This window comes from Serinus canaria, chromosome 28, assembly GCF_022539315.1.
Source record: "Serinus canaria isolate serCan28SL12 chromosome 28, serCan2020, whole genome shotgun sequence".
NCBI classification, from domain to species: domain Eukaryota; kingdom Metazoa; phylum Chordata; class Aves; order Passeriformes; family Fringillidae; genus Serinus; species Serinus canaria.
In genome coordinates this window covers 2193442-2205568 of record NC_066341.1, presented here as the reverse complement: position 1 = coordinate 2205568, position 12127 = coordinate 2193442, and the positions used below count along the sequence as shown (strand labels likewise).

Genomic DNA, 12127 nt, shown 5'->3' with positions numbered 1-12127 from the left:
GGTCTGACCCCTCCGTGCCAGGCTGGAGCCCCAAGGCCTGAGGCTGTCAGGCCCTCACTGATGCCCTGCCTGTGTCACACTCCAGCACTTTGTTACTTCATGTTCCTAAACTTTCCATATGTTCTGGCTAATATCCATGAAAAATAACCCACTTTGAGTCAAACCCTCCTCTCTGTAGTCCTGTGCTGTAGCTGTGGGGCTGGATGTGGCATTCTCCATCCTGTGGGATGAGGTGCAATGCCCGTCTCTCCATGACCTCCCTCAGGAGCAGAGTGCTTCCTTAGGGATCTGGTTCTGTACGTTCAGTTCTGCTCAAACTCCTGTCCCAAAGTCACCATGGGGTGACGATCCCCACCTGGAGCTGCTCTTGTGCCTCTGCTGGGCCCATCTCTCTGGGCTGAGCTGCCATTAGGCTCCAGCGTATTCCAGAGGCGTTTGTACAGCCCCTCTGCCTCCAGGGTTACCGAGGGGGTCCTGCCGGAGCCGGGGGCTGCTGAAAGGGACCACTGTTGTTCCTTGAAAGGCTAATAGGATTTGTAACAGCTGCCTCTGTGCCTGTGAAAGCCGGGCCGAGGGCGATGCGTTGCTGCCGCGCAAGAGTGAGCAGGGTCATCGCTCCGGGGTGTCTTCCCTGAGTTCTCTGGGGCCCGGCCGAGGCTTTGCAACCACCACGAGCACCCCTGTGCCCTTCCCTGGCCCCTCGGACACTGCTGGCTGCTGGCGCGGGTGAAAGATCCCACCGGGGTGGCAGCGATGGATGGGGGTCTCCATGGGAACAGCGGCGGCTTCGAGGGGGTCGGGTCCTGTCCCTTCCCACGGCAGAATTCCCCAGCCCGGCCCCAGGACAGCAGAGCCCGTGTCGGGGGCTCCCCACCCCAGGCTGGCTCTGACAAAACTGCCCTGAACGCTTCCTTTAACGGGAAAAAACGCGGACTCCGCACCAAAGGGCTTTTCCAGCCCCTGCCCGGAGCCGAGGGCAGATGCTGCCCGCGGGGTGAGCCCCCTAAAGCCCGGCCTTCCGCACGCCCCCAGCCCCGCGGGGTGGGGAAAGGGAATGAACTGCCAGCGGAACCCCAAAGCACTCACCCCAAATCGGGGAGCGATTTGGGAATCCTAAATCGTAAAGCGAGCCCCGGGGCGAAGCCAGGAGTGGGGCTGAGCCCTTTGTGTGTCACAAAGGCGGGCCCTGCCCCTGGGGCTCACCCGGGGGACACACGGGGACTCCGGGCAGAGGGTGTCCCCAGCGGAAAAGGGACACCGGACACGAGTGGTGCCGAGGCAGAGTCCAGGCTGGAGCTGATGAGGTGGGGGCTGACAGCCTCTCCTGCTGCAACCCTGTGGGGGGAGGATGGGGATGAGGATGAGGATGAGGATGAGGATGAGGATGAGGATGAGGATGAGGATGAGGATGAGGATGGTCCCGCTCCCTCCCGACCCCGCGGGTCCCCAAGCGATGCAGCAGCGGCTGCTGGGGGGCTGCCCAAGGCGGGTCGGGGCTTCGAGAGCGGGTGCGGGGCTGGGGGGTTGCCCGAGACTGCGAGAGCGATGCGGGGCTGTCAGTTGCCATGGAAACCGCTGGGTCAGAGGCGGCGGGAAGCGGCGTGTGACGCCATCGGCACCGCAATGAGCCGTGAGCGCGGGGGCGACGTGGGGCTGGTGGGCTGGGAGCCCCCGAATCGCCCCGACCCCCACCAAGGACCGCCGGAGCGTGGCGTCAATCGTGGTGACCTTCGCCAGCGGCTGCGGGTCACCTCTCCGGGTCACCTCTCCGGGTCACCAGCACCACGGCTGGATGGAGCAGCCCCAGGGTCCTCGTGCTGGTTGGAGTTGGACCCCTCATCTCCCACCCCCCCAGGGCTCCCCACAACTCCCCAGACCATGAGCTGCTGCCACAATCCTCCTGCTAATCCCGGGTGGCTTTTCCAGCACTGAGTCAGGGTTATGTGGATAATCCATATGTTTGCAAGGCAAAGGCTTTGGGATATTCACTGTTAATCCAATTGGCAGTGGCAGTTTGGTGCCATCGGCACAGTGTCCTGTGTGTGGGGGGGACACGGCTGCCCCAGCCACTGCTCCCCGAGGCTGGGAACTCCCACAGAGCCCTGGTCCTACCCCACCTCCAGTCGTGGGATTCAGCTGCCCCCACCTGCCAAAATAACCCAGCCAGGCAACGTCCACGTGTTTATTTGCTTTTCAAACCACAGCAGCTCCAGCTGTTGCCCGACATTCGCAGCCTGGAGATCCCCTCCCTGCTCCCCCCAAACCTCGGCTGCAGCCCAGGGCTGCTCCTCCTGGGGCAGAGCTCAGCCCCCACTGTACCCCCACCCCAACACCCCTCTCTCCTCCAGTCCCTGCAGTATTTACAGCCTCTCACACCCAGAGCCACAGTGCTGGGCAGACCCCCCCCTCCCAGTCTGTCCACCCTCAGGCTCCCTCACACAGACTGGAAGTGCAGGATGGGGATGTCACAGGACCCCCAGCACCCACAAACCCCCACATGAGCTAGGGCCTGCTGCCCCACAGCAGCCTCTTCCCCCTGTTAAACCCCTTAATCTAGTCCCCCCCAAAGCCCTTCAGCACCATTTGTCCCTCCCCACCCCTCTACAGATATCCACTTCCAGATCTGGAATAAAATAACCCCTCAGAAATGTCAGCACCAGTGTTAGAGAGAAAAATAAAGTCAAAAGTGCTTGGAGCTGCCCAGCCCCAGAGCCTGGGGGGGGGCAGAGCCCCACCAGCTGCCCGAGCAGAAGCAGGGTCCCGTGTCAGGGGTCCCACAGATGTCACCGGCGTGGCCGTGCTGGTCCAGAGCAAAGCCAGCCCCGTCCTGCCATCCCCTGCAGAGGCACCCCAGCATCACAGAGCCCCCCCAAATCAGGGCAGGGGCGTGGGGCCCCGGCGAGGCACCGGGACTCAGTCCTTAAACCTGCGGCCTGCCTGCATCTTCTTGTAGTACAGGTCCACCTCGCTGTCCGCCGGCCCGTCCCGCTCGGCCGGCTTCCTCCGCAGCGTGGAGTCACGGCTGGCTGTGGCCAGCAGCCCCTCAGGGGGGGCCTCCACCCGCTCCCCACCACCCCCTGCTGCCCCCGGGATGGCGGCCAGGCTGCCGTAGCGCGGCTCGTCCTGCTCCATGTCGCTGACAGAGGAGCCAGGGGAGACACCTGCGCTCTTGGCTGGGCGGAAGCCGTGGAAATCCTTCCCCACCTCACCCAGCTCGTAGGTGTCTGAGCCCTCCGGCCCCTTCGGCCCCGACTTCCACTCCCAGGGCCCGTTGCCAGCAGAGAGGTGGACAACGGGGTGGTGAGGGGCGTGGGCGTCGATGGTGATGATGCTGGAGCTGTCCCGCTCCGAGGGCGAGCGGTACTGCGAGGAGTCAGAGCTGGTGGAGGACGAGGACGTCTCGGAGTGTTTGGGGGTGACGGAGACAAGGCTCTGCTGCTTGGACATGGCGATGACCTGCATCAGGCGAGGGGGGTTGGCCACCCTCTGCGCTCCCCCCTTCTCTGCCACCATTACCCACTTGGCCCGCACGGCCGCCCCGCTGCCGGCCGCGGCCCCGGCGCCCGCCTGGCTCTCCTCGGGGATGTGCACCAGCTGCGAGGCGCCCGGCCGGGGCTGGATGAGCACACGGGGCCCCATGGCCGCCCGCTCGGCCGAGCGCGCCTGCACTGTGGGGTACAGGGAGGGGGGCACCTCCTCGCCGGGCTCCCCCACAGCCCGGCCCTGCGCCGCCTCCTCCGCCAGCGTCATGCTCCGGCCCTCCAGCGACTTCTGCTTCCACTCCGTGATGAGCTGCTTGGAGCGGGAGGCGTCCACGGGGACGTGGATGGTCATGTGGCGCCGCGCGGGGTCGTCCATGGAGGGGGTGTTGACGCGGGGCAGGGTGTTGCTGAAGGTCACCATGTTCTCCTTGCCCATGGGGCTGCGGGGGGCCAGCAGGTCCACGTCCACGCTGGCCCTCTTCAGGCTGCCCAGCGAGTTCTTCTCGCGCTGCACCGGCCGCGCCGCCTCCTCCAGCCGCGCCTGCGGGTTCAGCTCGTCGGTGCTCACCGACTTGTTCTGGTGGTAGACGGAATCGTGGCCCCGCTGTGTCAGCGCCCGCAGCGCGTCCTTGGCCGGTGCCTGGGTCGGGACCCGCTCCGTTGGGGCACGGAAGTTGCCGACAGCATGGAAAGCCTGTGGGAAGGGGAACCACAGAATCCTAGAATGGTTTGTGTTGGGAAGGACTTTTAAAGGTCATCTAGTCCAATGTCTCTGCCACTAGATCAGGTTGCTCCAAGCCCTGTCCAGCCTGGCCTTGAACACTTCCAGGAGTGGGGTAGCCAGAGCTGCTCTGGACAGTGTGGAGTCAAATGGCCCCAGCAGCATCCCCCAGCCCCTCCCTGGGCACGGGCAGGACCAGCACCCACCAGGTAGGCAGCAATGCCAGAGCCAATCAGGAAGCCCACGTAGACATCAGCGGGGTGGCTGCGGTACTGGGTGATCTGGGTCAGGCCACAGATGCCAGCGGCGATGGCGAAGGCGAAGACCAGGATGGGCTTGAGGAGCTTGGTGCTGTCCGAGATGATGGAGTTGAAATACATCTGGGGCAGGAACAGGCTGTTAGTCACGGCCCCGGCCACACACAGAGCTCTCAGGTGCATGTGGGACTGCAGGTGCCTGCACACACACCCAGCATGGGCACAGGAATATTGGCCAGAGCTTGTCTGTGCCAACAGGAGAGAGACACAGCTGCCCATGGCATGGGACTTGTGCCAAGGCAGCATGTGCCAGGCAGCGCTGGGAACTCACCGACACGTAGACAGCAGCGAAAGCTGAGAGTGTGGCGTGCTGGGATGGGAAGGTCTTCCTGCAGGGAGAAGGGACATGGCTGGGACATGGCAGGAGGGCTGGCAGTGTGGCACAGGGCTCCCCTGGCACATACCTGGCAGAGAGGATGGCGTGCTTGTCGGTGCCTGAGCAGATGTCCTGGGTGATGTAGGGGTTGGCATCACAGGGGGTGCCCAGCAGTGTGTAGTTGGGCTTGCAGACGGTCAGGAAGAAGGGAGCGTGGTAGCCTGTGGCCAGCTGGATGACATCTGTCACCAGGGCTGTGGCACAGAGCCCGAACACGTGCACGCCTGGGGATGGCAGAATGGGACAGTGAGGCAGCCAGGACTCACCCAGCCCTGGAGCACCCACTGGGATGGGTCCAGTGCAGTGTCCATGGTCTGGGTGGGGCCATGCTCCTGCTATCACAGCCAGGGTGGCCCCACGTCCCCTCCAGCCCCCAGATCCTGTCCAGGCTGTGGCACAACGTACCCACAAACCTGACGGTGCGGCGCAGGAAGGAGTTGAAGTTGCAGCCCCCAGCGTTGATGCTGCCCTCGGCACCGGCGCGGCCCTTCAGCCGGGACTGCAGGCAGTACACCATGCCCTCCCCGACCATGATCTGGGAAGGAACCGCTGGCTCAGGCAGGGCTGGGTTGTTGGCAGAGCCACCCGATGGATGCTGGGCACTGCCAGGCACCGGGACCCCAATCCCCAGCTCTGTCCTGACCCCACAGCAGGACAAGCCCGGACGCACCGAGGCGGCTGGCGCAGCAAAGGCCAGGCTGAGCAGCATCAGCAGCGGGATGAGCTCCTCGTTGGTCTCCACGTAGGGCATGGAGAGCGCCCGGTCATGGCACTGGAAGCCCACCTTGGCTGGCTTGAAGAGGTCTGTCAGCTCCAGGAAATAGAGCGTCACAACGGAGGAGGCCACGATGGGCAGCTGTGGGGGACACAGTGGGGACCAAGGACCCCCAGAGCGATGGGACCGCATGGAACAGGGCACAGAACCTGACCTGCTGTGCCAGGGCCTGGGACAGAGCCCCCTGCACAGCCCCCAGGCTGTGCCCACCCTCCCCACACCCACCTCCACGAAGTAGAAGCAGGGCAGGAGTGTCATGCTGTCCTTGGGGGCACGGGCTTTCTCCTTGGGGGGGATCATGGTCCTGGGCAGGCGCAGGGGTCCCACCGAGCTGGGCTTCCACCCTGTGGGGGCACGAGTGTCACCACATGGCAGGCATGGTCACCCCTGGTCACCCCTCCAAGTCCTTGACCCTGGAGGGGGATGAGCACCCCCGAACCACCACCTGGCCCTGCAGGGACACCCCATGTCACCCCTGGTCACCCCCAGGTCACAGCACTGTCCCTGCTCACCAGAGACACAGCTGGAACTGGGGGTGCCAGCGCCCCGGGGGGTGACCCCAGCGCCCCAGGGGGTGCCCAGCCGAGCCAGGGGCTGTCACAACAACAGGTGGGGCCGAGGCTCTGTCGCGACAGGCGGTCACTACCGCGACAGGCGACGAGGCTGCTGCGGAGGGCGTGCAGAGGGGGGTGTGCCGCCCGCAGAGCCGGGCCGGCGATGGGGCTCCCCGAACCCTCCCGGCCCAACCCCGCGAGATTGCACCGAGCCGGGCTGCAAAACGAGGGGGGAGGATAACGGGGATGGAGCGACGAGGGGCAATGAAGGGGGGGGAAATACCGGGGGATTAACCGGGGGTATAACCGGGAGGGCGGGGGCGCAGCGGGGAACCTCCCCTTCGCAGGGACCGTGCCGCAGCCGCGGGCGGGGGTCGAGGCCGAGGGATGGGAGGGGGTGTCGGGGGAGGAGGAGCGGCCCTTTGTGCCTGTCCGTGCGCCCCACTCACCTCGGCGGCGGCCCCGGGGCGGGGGGGCGGCGGCAGCGGCGGCGAGGGGGGGATGTCCCCGGGATCCGGGATGCTCCTGCCTCGGCGGAGCGCGGGGAGCGGCGGCTTCCTCCGCCCCCGCCGCCTCCTCCTCCTCCTTCTCCTCCTCCCTCGCCCGCCGCCCCCCGCTCCGCCCCGCCACCCCCGGCCCCTCCCGGGGCGCCGAGCCCCCGCCGAGCCCCCTTCGAGCCCCCGTCGCTCCAGGGATGGGGGTCTGGGGGGGGTTCTGGGGGTCGGAGGGGAGAACGAAGCGAGACAAAGGGCCGGGCGGGGCCGAGGACAGCCGCGGTTCCGATCTCTCTCCGCACCGCTCCGCATCCCGGACCGTGCTCAGGCATCGAGGGGTCCCGGAGGGTCCCGGGGCCGCCCCCAACCCGGGCTGCCACCACCCCGATCAACCCTTGTCCCCCTGTGCTGCAGGGGGGGGTGGCCCCTACCCCAAGGCCCCTCCTGGCTGGCAGAGCCCCCTCCCCTGCCTTGGCTTGTGGGGATCCTAGGGGTGGCCAAGCGGGGGGGGGGGGGGGTGCACACCACGGGGGTGAGATGTGACCCCCAAACTCAGGGCCCCAGAGCTCTGCCAGCCCCCCCTGGGCTCAGTCTGCCAGGAGTGCTTTGCCCTGCCTGTGGCTCCCGAGGGTTTCAGGGGAGGGACCCCTGGACCCAAGCTCACAAATAGCCCCAGGGACAGTGCCAAGGACTCCTCAAGCAGGAGCCTCGTGTCTCCCAAATTTGGGTCTGGGGAGGTGGATGCAGCTCCCTTTGTTTTCTGGAAACTCCCAGCACCTCCTGGCAGAGGCAGCAGGACCCCAGCCCCACCTGCCCCTGCCCTCGCCCTGCAGAGGATCCCGGCCGTGCCCAACCCCGTATCCCACCCTGTACCCCATTGCCTGCACCCCACACTCACTTGTCACCCCCAGCCGCCCTCTTACGGTCCTGTCCGGGGTCTGAGCTCCACATGGTGCCCTTGTTCCATTTTTGGCCCTAAGTGGGCAGAAATCTCCCGGCGTATTTAACATCGAAATCCCGAATCCCTGGAAGCTGCGATTAAACTGCTCTCCCTGCTGAAAATCCCTGCTTTGAGCCGGGCTCAGCCCCCTCCCAGATCGCCACCACCCTGCTCCGATCGCTGCCCACCGTGTGCCACCAGCATGTGGGGACAGCGGGGAGGAGAAGCCACCACTGCGGAGGGACACCTGAGCCTCCGGGGACCTCCCCGCCGCAGTGTCCGGCCACCCGCTGACCACTGGCCTGGGGGGTGGGGGGGCAGAGGTCGGGGCTATAGGGGGGTCTGCTGGACAAAGGGAATGCGGCAGCTTGGGGCTGTAAAAGCTCGTGGAGCAGGAAAAGGAGAGGGTGGGCTCCTGTCCCTCGCGGGGTGTCCTCTGGAGCCCTGCTCGGTCCCAGCTGCGCGATCGGGAGCGCGGACGGACACAGCTGTGGGTAGCCACGGTGGCCATCCCGGCAAAGTGGGGAAGGCAGCGAGATCTCGAGGCGCGGTGAGAGGCTCCGGGGACGAGCCCGGGAGGGGGCTCCGGGCGGCTCCGGGCGGCTCCGGGCTCGGGTGGGAGCCGAGGCGGTGGCTCCGCTTAGTGGCACCGGGGAGAAAGGCAGAGGGGACCGGGGCTGCCACGGCCACCGGCATCCCGGACACCTCCCTGTCGCTGCCATCACCCCTGCCGTCCCGCCGCCCCCAGCCCTGCAGGAACCCCCTCGGGCAGGGTCTGTATCCCTGGGCACCCATCAGGGACTGGTCCCCCAGGCTGGGCGGGGGCCCCTGCTCCCGGGAGGGCGGGGATAGAATTTGTCGGAGCCTTCTTTTGCCAAAAGCCTGAACTTCTCCGGCATTTTAAACCCCGGCGCAGAAATCCCCGGCGGCGGGTGCCAGGGCCGGCAGCTGGGCCGGGCTGTTTCCTCCTCCCGCGCTGTTTGTGCCGAGAACTCTTGACCCCTTTTATAAGCTGAATATTTCAAAACATTCAGCCCACGCTGCGGAAACCCCCCCGCTCCCTCCACCCCCCCTTTCCTGCCCCCCCCGCCGCCCCAAACTCGACATAAAAGCGAGTCCCAGCCCCAGCCCCGGGTGAGCAGCGCCCGCCCCGCACCCCAAAAGCCCCGCACAGCCCCCAGGCGGGCAGAGACATCACCGGCTCTGCAGCCATGGGACCAAGCCCTGCTCCCGTCCTTGTCCTGGCTCTGCTGCTGCTCCTCTGGGCCCCCGTGAATGGTGAGTGCTCCCCCCGCACCCCAGGGCAGTGACACAGCACGGGGGTCCCTGCCCAGCTCCCCCTGGAGCCAGGTGCTGGTGCAGCCCATGAGGAGGGGTCAGGGGTCTGGGAAGGGACCAAAGGAGTGACACTCCCCTGTGCCCCTCAGCTGAGCCAGCCTCTCTCTGCAGGGCAGCCCCGGGGACGGATCCTGAGGGGCTCCGAGGCCAGGCCCCACCTGAAGCCGTACATGGCCTCGCTGCAGCTGGACGGGCAGCACGTCTGTGGGGGCTTCCTCATCGCCCAGCAGTGGGTGCTGAGCGCTGCCCACTGCATGGAGGGGACGTGAGTGTGGCTGGGGGAGTCAGTGCATGGCTGGGGGGCTGCTGGGCTCAGGCCAAATCCCACTCTGGAACCTTGACCCCAGTGTCAGAGTGTGGGACTCAGCTCCCACCTGCAGAGAGGACTGGGCTGTAGGGCTTCCCAGAGCTCCTTGCCCAGCTCTCCAACTCCCCCCAGCACCATGGCTGGGGGCAGTGACACCCTCAGCTGTTTGTCCCACACTCTGACTCTCTTCCAGGGATGGCAAACTCTTCCAGGTGCTGCTGGGTGCCCACTCCCTGACACAACCGGAGCCCCACAAACGCCTGTACCGAGTGCGTGCCCAGTTCCCCCACCCCGGCAGCAACATCCACAACAACAAGGATGACCTGCTCCTCCTCCAGGTGGGCTGGTGGCTGATGGGACCCTCCTCCCACCAGGCACAACCCCATTCCTGCAAATCCCACTGTTCCCTGGCGCCCTGCAGGGTCACTGACTGGCCGGAGGAAATCCTCACGGTCAGGCTGGGCCGTCCCTCCCTGGCCCATGGGACCATCCGTGCTTCCCCCAGCAAAGACCTTTGAGCTGTGTCCAAATGCCTCCATCCTCCTCAGAGCTCCAGCTCTGCTCTCTGGCTGCATCCTGGGGCTCCAATCAGGAGGCAAAGGCCTGAGGGTGGCTGAGGCCAGGGTGCTCTCGGTGTCAGGGCTGGGCTCACTGTGCCCTGCTGGTCCTGGGCACAGCTGCCGGTGTGACCTGGCTCCCCTGTGGCTTTGTGGCAGCTGGAGGAGAAAGCCGAGCTGAACACGGACGTGCGGGTGCTGCCCTTCCAGCGGGAGGACAGGGATGTGGCGGCCGACACGGTGTGCGAGGTGGCGGGGTGGGGCACCACGGACCACAGCGGCAGCCGGCCGGACAGGCTGCAGCAGCTGGAGCGGCCGGTGATCAGCCGCGACGTCTGTAACCACCGCACCCGCCACGACGGCACCATCACCCCCAACATGATGTGCACCGACTCCCGCAGGAAGGACACCTGCAAGGTACCACCCAGCCACCATGGATCCATGCAGGGCTGGGAGGAGGCAGTGGGCACAATGCCCAGAGTCTGGGAGAGGCTGTGGAGCAGGAGGGGACAGCGTCGCCAGGGTGGTGCCCCTTGCTAGCTGCTGCAGAGCAGCTCACAGGAGCCTGGGGGAAGGAACGAGGGGTGCTCCCTGTGCTGGGGTGTCCTAGCAAACCCTTGGTTCTAGCAAACCCTTGGCATCATCACCCAGAACATGATGTGCACTTACTCCAACAGGAAGGACACCTGCAAGGTACCACACACCCACCACGGATCCACGGAGGGCTGGGAGGGGGCAGTGGGCACAATGCCCCCTCCCTGGGAGAGGCGAGGGGCTGTGGAGCAGCAGGGGACAGTGTCCCTGAGGTGGTGCCCCTGGGTAGCCACTGCAGAGCAGCTCACAGGAGCCTGGGGGAAGAAGGAACGAGGGAGATGGGCTGGGTGTCCTAGCAAATTCTTGGCCCTGCTGATGAGGTCTGGTCCTGCAGGGAGACTCCGGTGGACCGCTGGTCTGTGGCGGGGTGGCCGAGGGGGTGGTCACAGCCGGCTCCCGCGTCTGTGGCAACTACAAGAAACCGGCCATCTACACCCGCATCGCCCCCTATGCGGCCTGGATCGACAGCGTCATGGCCTCTGCCGCCGATGCGGAGGGGGACACCCGCTGAGGGCACCCCAGGGACCTGCTCCCTGCCACGGCTTGCTGCTGCCAGCACGGCCAGAGCACACTCAGTGCGACCCCACTGCGTGCCACGGGCTCCCACCGCTGCCCACCCTGCTGCCAAGGCATTCCCACAAGCCAGGAGGAGGGTTGGACCAGGGGACTGGCGAGGAACCAAAGAAAGGGGTCCCTGGCCCCCCACTCACAAAGCACAGGGTCCAGGTGGGGGAGAACTGGGGGTCACAGCCCCCAACAGGCTTTGCTGAAGGTGCCCAGAATGCTGCCCGCGACTGCTGCAATAAAGTGATGATGATTCCTGCAGAGCTGCTGGGCTGGAGGAGTGGGGAGGAGGGAGCTGGGGGGGTCTGTGCAGGAGCCCCTGCCCAGGGGGGGAGCTGGACATGGGGTGGGACGTGCTGAGGTTGTGCCCTTTGGGGATGGTGTGGCCTTGGGTGGGAGCAGGGGACACATCCTGCAGTGCGGCCACACCAGGATCGAGATCTGTGGCATTGTGCGAACATTTGGGAAAGCACAACCTGCCTGTAGCTGACATGGCAGTGGCAGCTCTGGCTCCCACGGTGGGATCCATGCTGGAACCCCACAGGATTCTCACTGGGACCCTCTTGTCCCAGGAGCTGAGGGGCAGGGCAGGGCAGAGCCATCTTTCCACCTCACCCTGATCACACGCAGAGCCCTGCTCTCCTACTGCCCTATCTTTGGAGGGAGCAGGGCCAAGGCACAAGAGCTGGGAGCAGGGCAGCAGCACGGCCCAGGGCACTGCCAGACCCTCCCAGTCCCATCCCAGGAGCTCCATGGTCAGCAGGGGGCTGAGGGGGACACGAATGTGTCTCCATCCCCCTGCTCTGCTGCTGTTCCCTGTTCCAAATCAAACATTAAATAACCCCCAAACCTGTTCTATGAGGAGCTCACAGAGGGCCCTGTTTGAGTTTTACTTACAGGGGAAAAGAGCCTTAATAAGGTGCAGTTTCCTAATTAGCCATTTGATTGTCCCTAATTACCAGCAGAGCAGAGAGGGGGAGAGGTCTGTAGAGCTCTTACAGCTCTGTGCAGTGAAGCATTTATTGGAGTCGAGGGATGAACTCTGTCACCAGCTCCAGTTCTCAAGAATAATGAAATCACGGTTCCAGAGGGAAAGGAATGTACTAAG

General features: G+C 65.5%; 2 protein-coding genes across 2 annotated transcripts; one reads left to right on the top strand and one right to left on the bottom strand.

Annotated features, from left to right (window-relative positions):
* Window positions 1–2270: 2270 nt before the first annotated feature.
* Window positions 2271–7880, bottom strand: PLPPR3 (phospholipid phosphatase related 3). The gene is made up of 8 exons (XM_050986111.1): window positions 7618–7880; window positions 5897–6015; window positions 5567–5752; window positions 5302–5431; window positions 4925–5120; window positions 4792–4849; window positions 4410–4583; window positions 2271–4176 (listed from the first exon to the last, which is right to left on the bottom strand). Exons 1-8 carry the CDS (start codon window positions 7727–7729, stop codon window positions 2914–2916), a joined length of 2238 nt encoding a protein of 745 aa, XP_050842068.1. The 5' UTR covers window positions 7730–7880; the 3' UTR covers window positions 2271–2913.
* An 892-nt stretch (window positions 7881–8772) lies between these two features.
* LOC115484663 (complement factor D) lies at window positions 8773–11282 on the top strand. The gene is made up of 5 exons (XM_050986117.1): window positions 8773–8937; window positions 9109–9262; window positions 9498–9642; window positions 10021–10278; window positions 10790–11282. Exons 1-5 carry the CDS (start codon window positions 8871–8873, stop codon window positions 10964–10966), a joined length of 801 nt encoding a protein of 266 aa, XP_050842074.1. The 5' UTR covers window positions 8773–8870; the 3' UTR covers window positions 10967–11282.
* The last annotated feature ends 845 nt before the right edge of the window (window positions 11283–12127 follow it).

Excerpts from the sequence above, each read along its gene's own strand:
- PLPPR3 (XM_050986111.1), bottom strand. The coding sequence starts at position 7,729 with ATGTTAAATACGCCGGGAGATTTCTGCCCACTTAGGGCCAAAAATGGA. Across the intron at positions 5,432-5,566 it reads TTGCTGCGCCAGCCGCCTCG|ATCATGGTCGGGGAGGGCAT; the intron begins GTGCGTCCGGGC and ends GTTCCTTCCCAG. Across the intron at positions 5,121-5,301 it reads CCGCACCGTCAGGTTTGTGG|GCGTGCACGTGTTCGGGCTC; the intron begins GTACGTTGTGCC and ends TGCCATCCCCAG.
- LOC115484663 (XM_050986117.1), top strand. The coding sequence starts at position 8,871 with ATGGGACCAAGCCCTGCTCCCGTCCTTGTCCTGGCTCTGCTGCTGCTC. Across the intron at positions 9,263-9,497 it reads GCCCACTGCATGGAGGGGAC|GGATGGCAAACTCTTCCAGG; the intron begins GTGAGTGTGGCT and ends ACTCTCTTCCAG. Across the intron at positions 9,643-10,020 it reads ATGACCTGCTCCTCCTCCAG|CTGGAGGAGAAAGCCGAGCT; the intron begins GTGGGCTGGTGG and ends GCTTTGTGGCAG.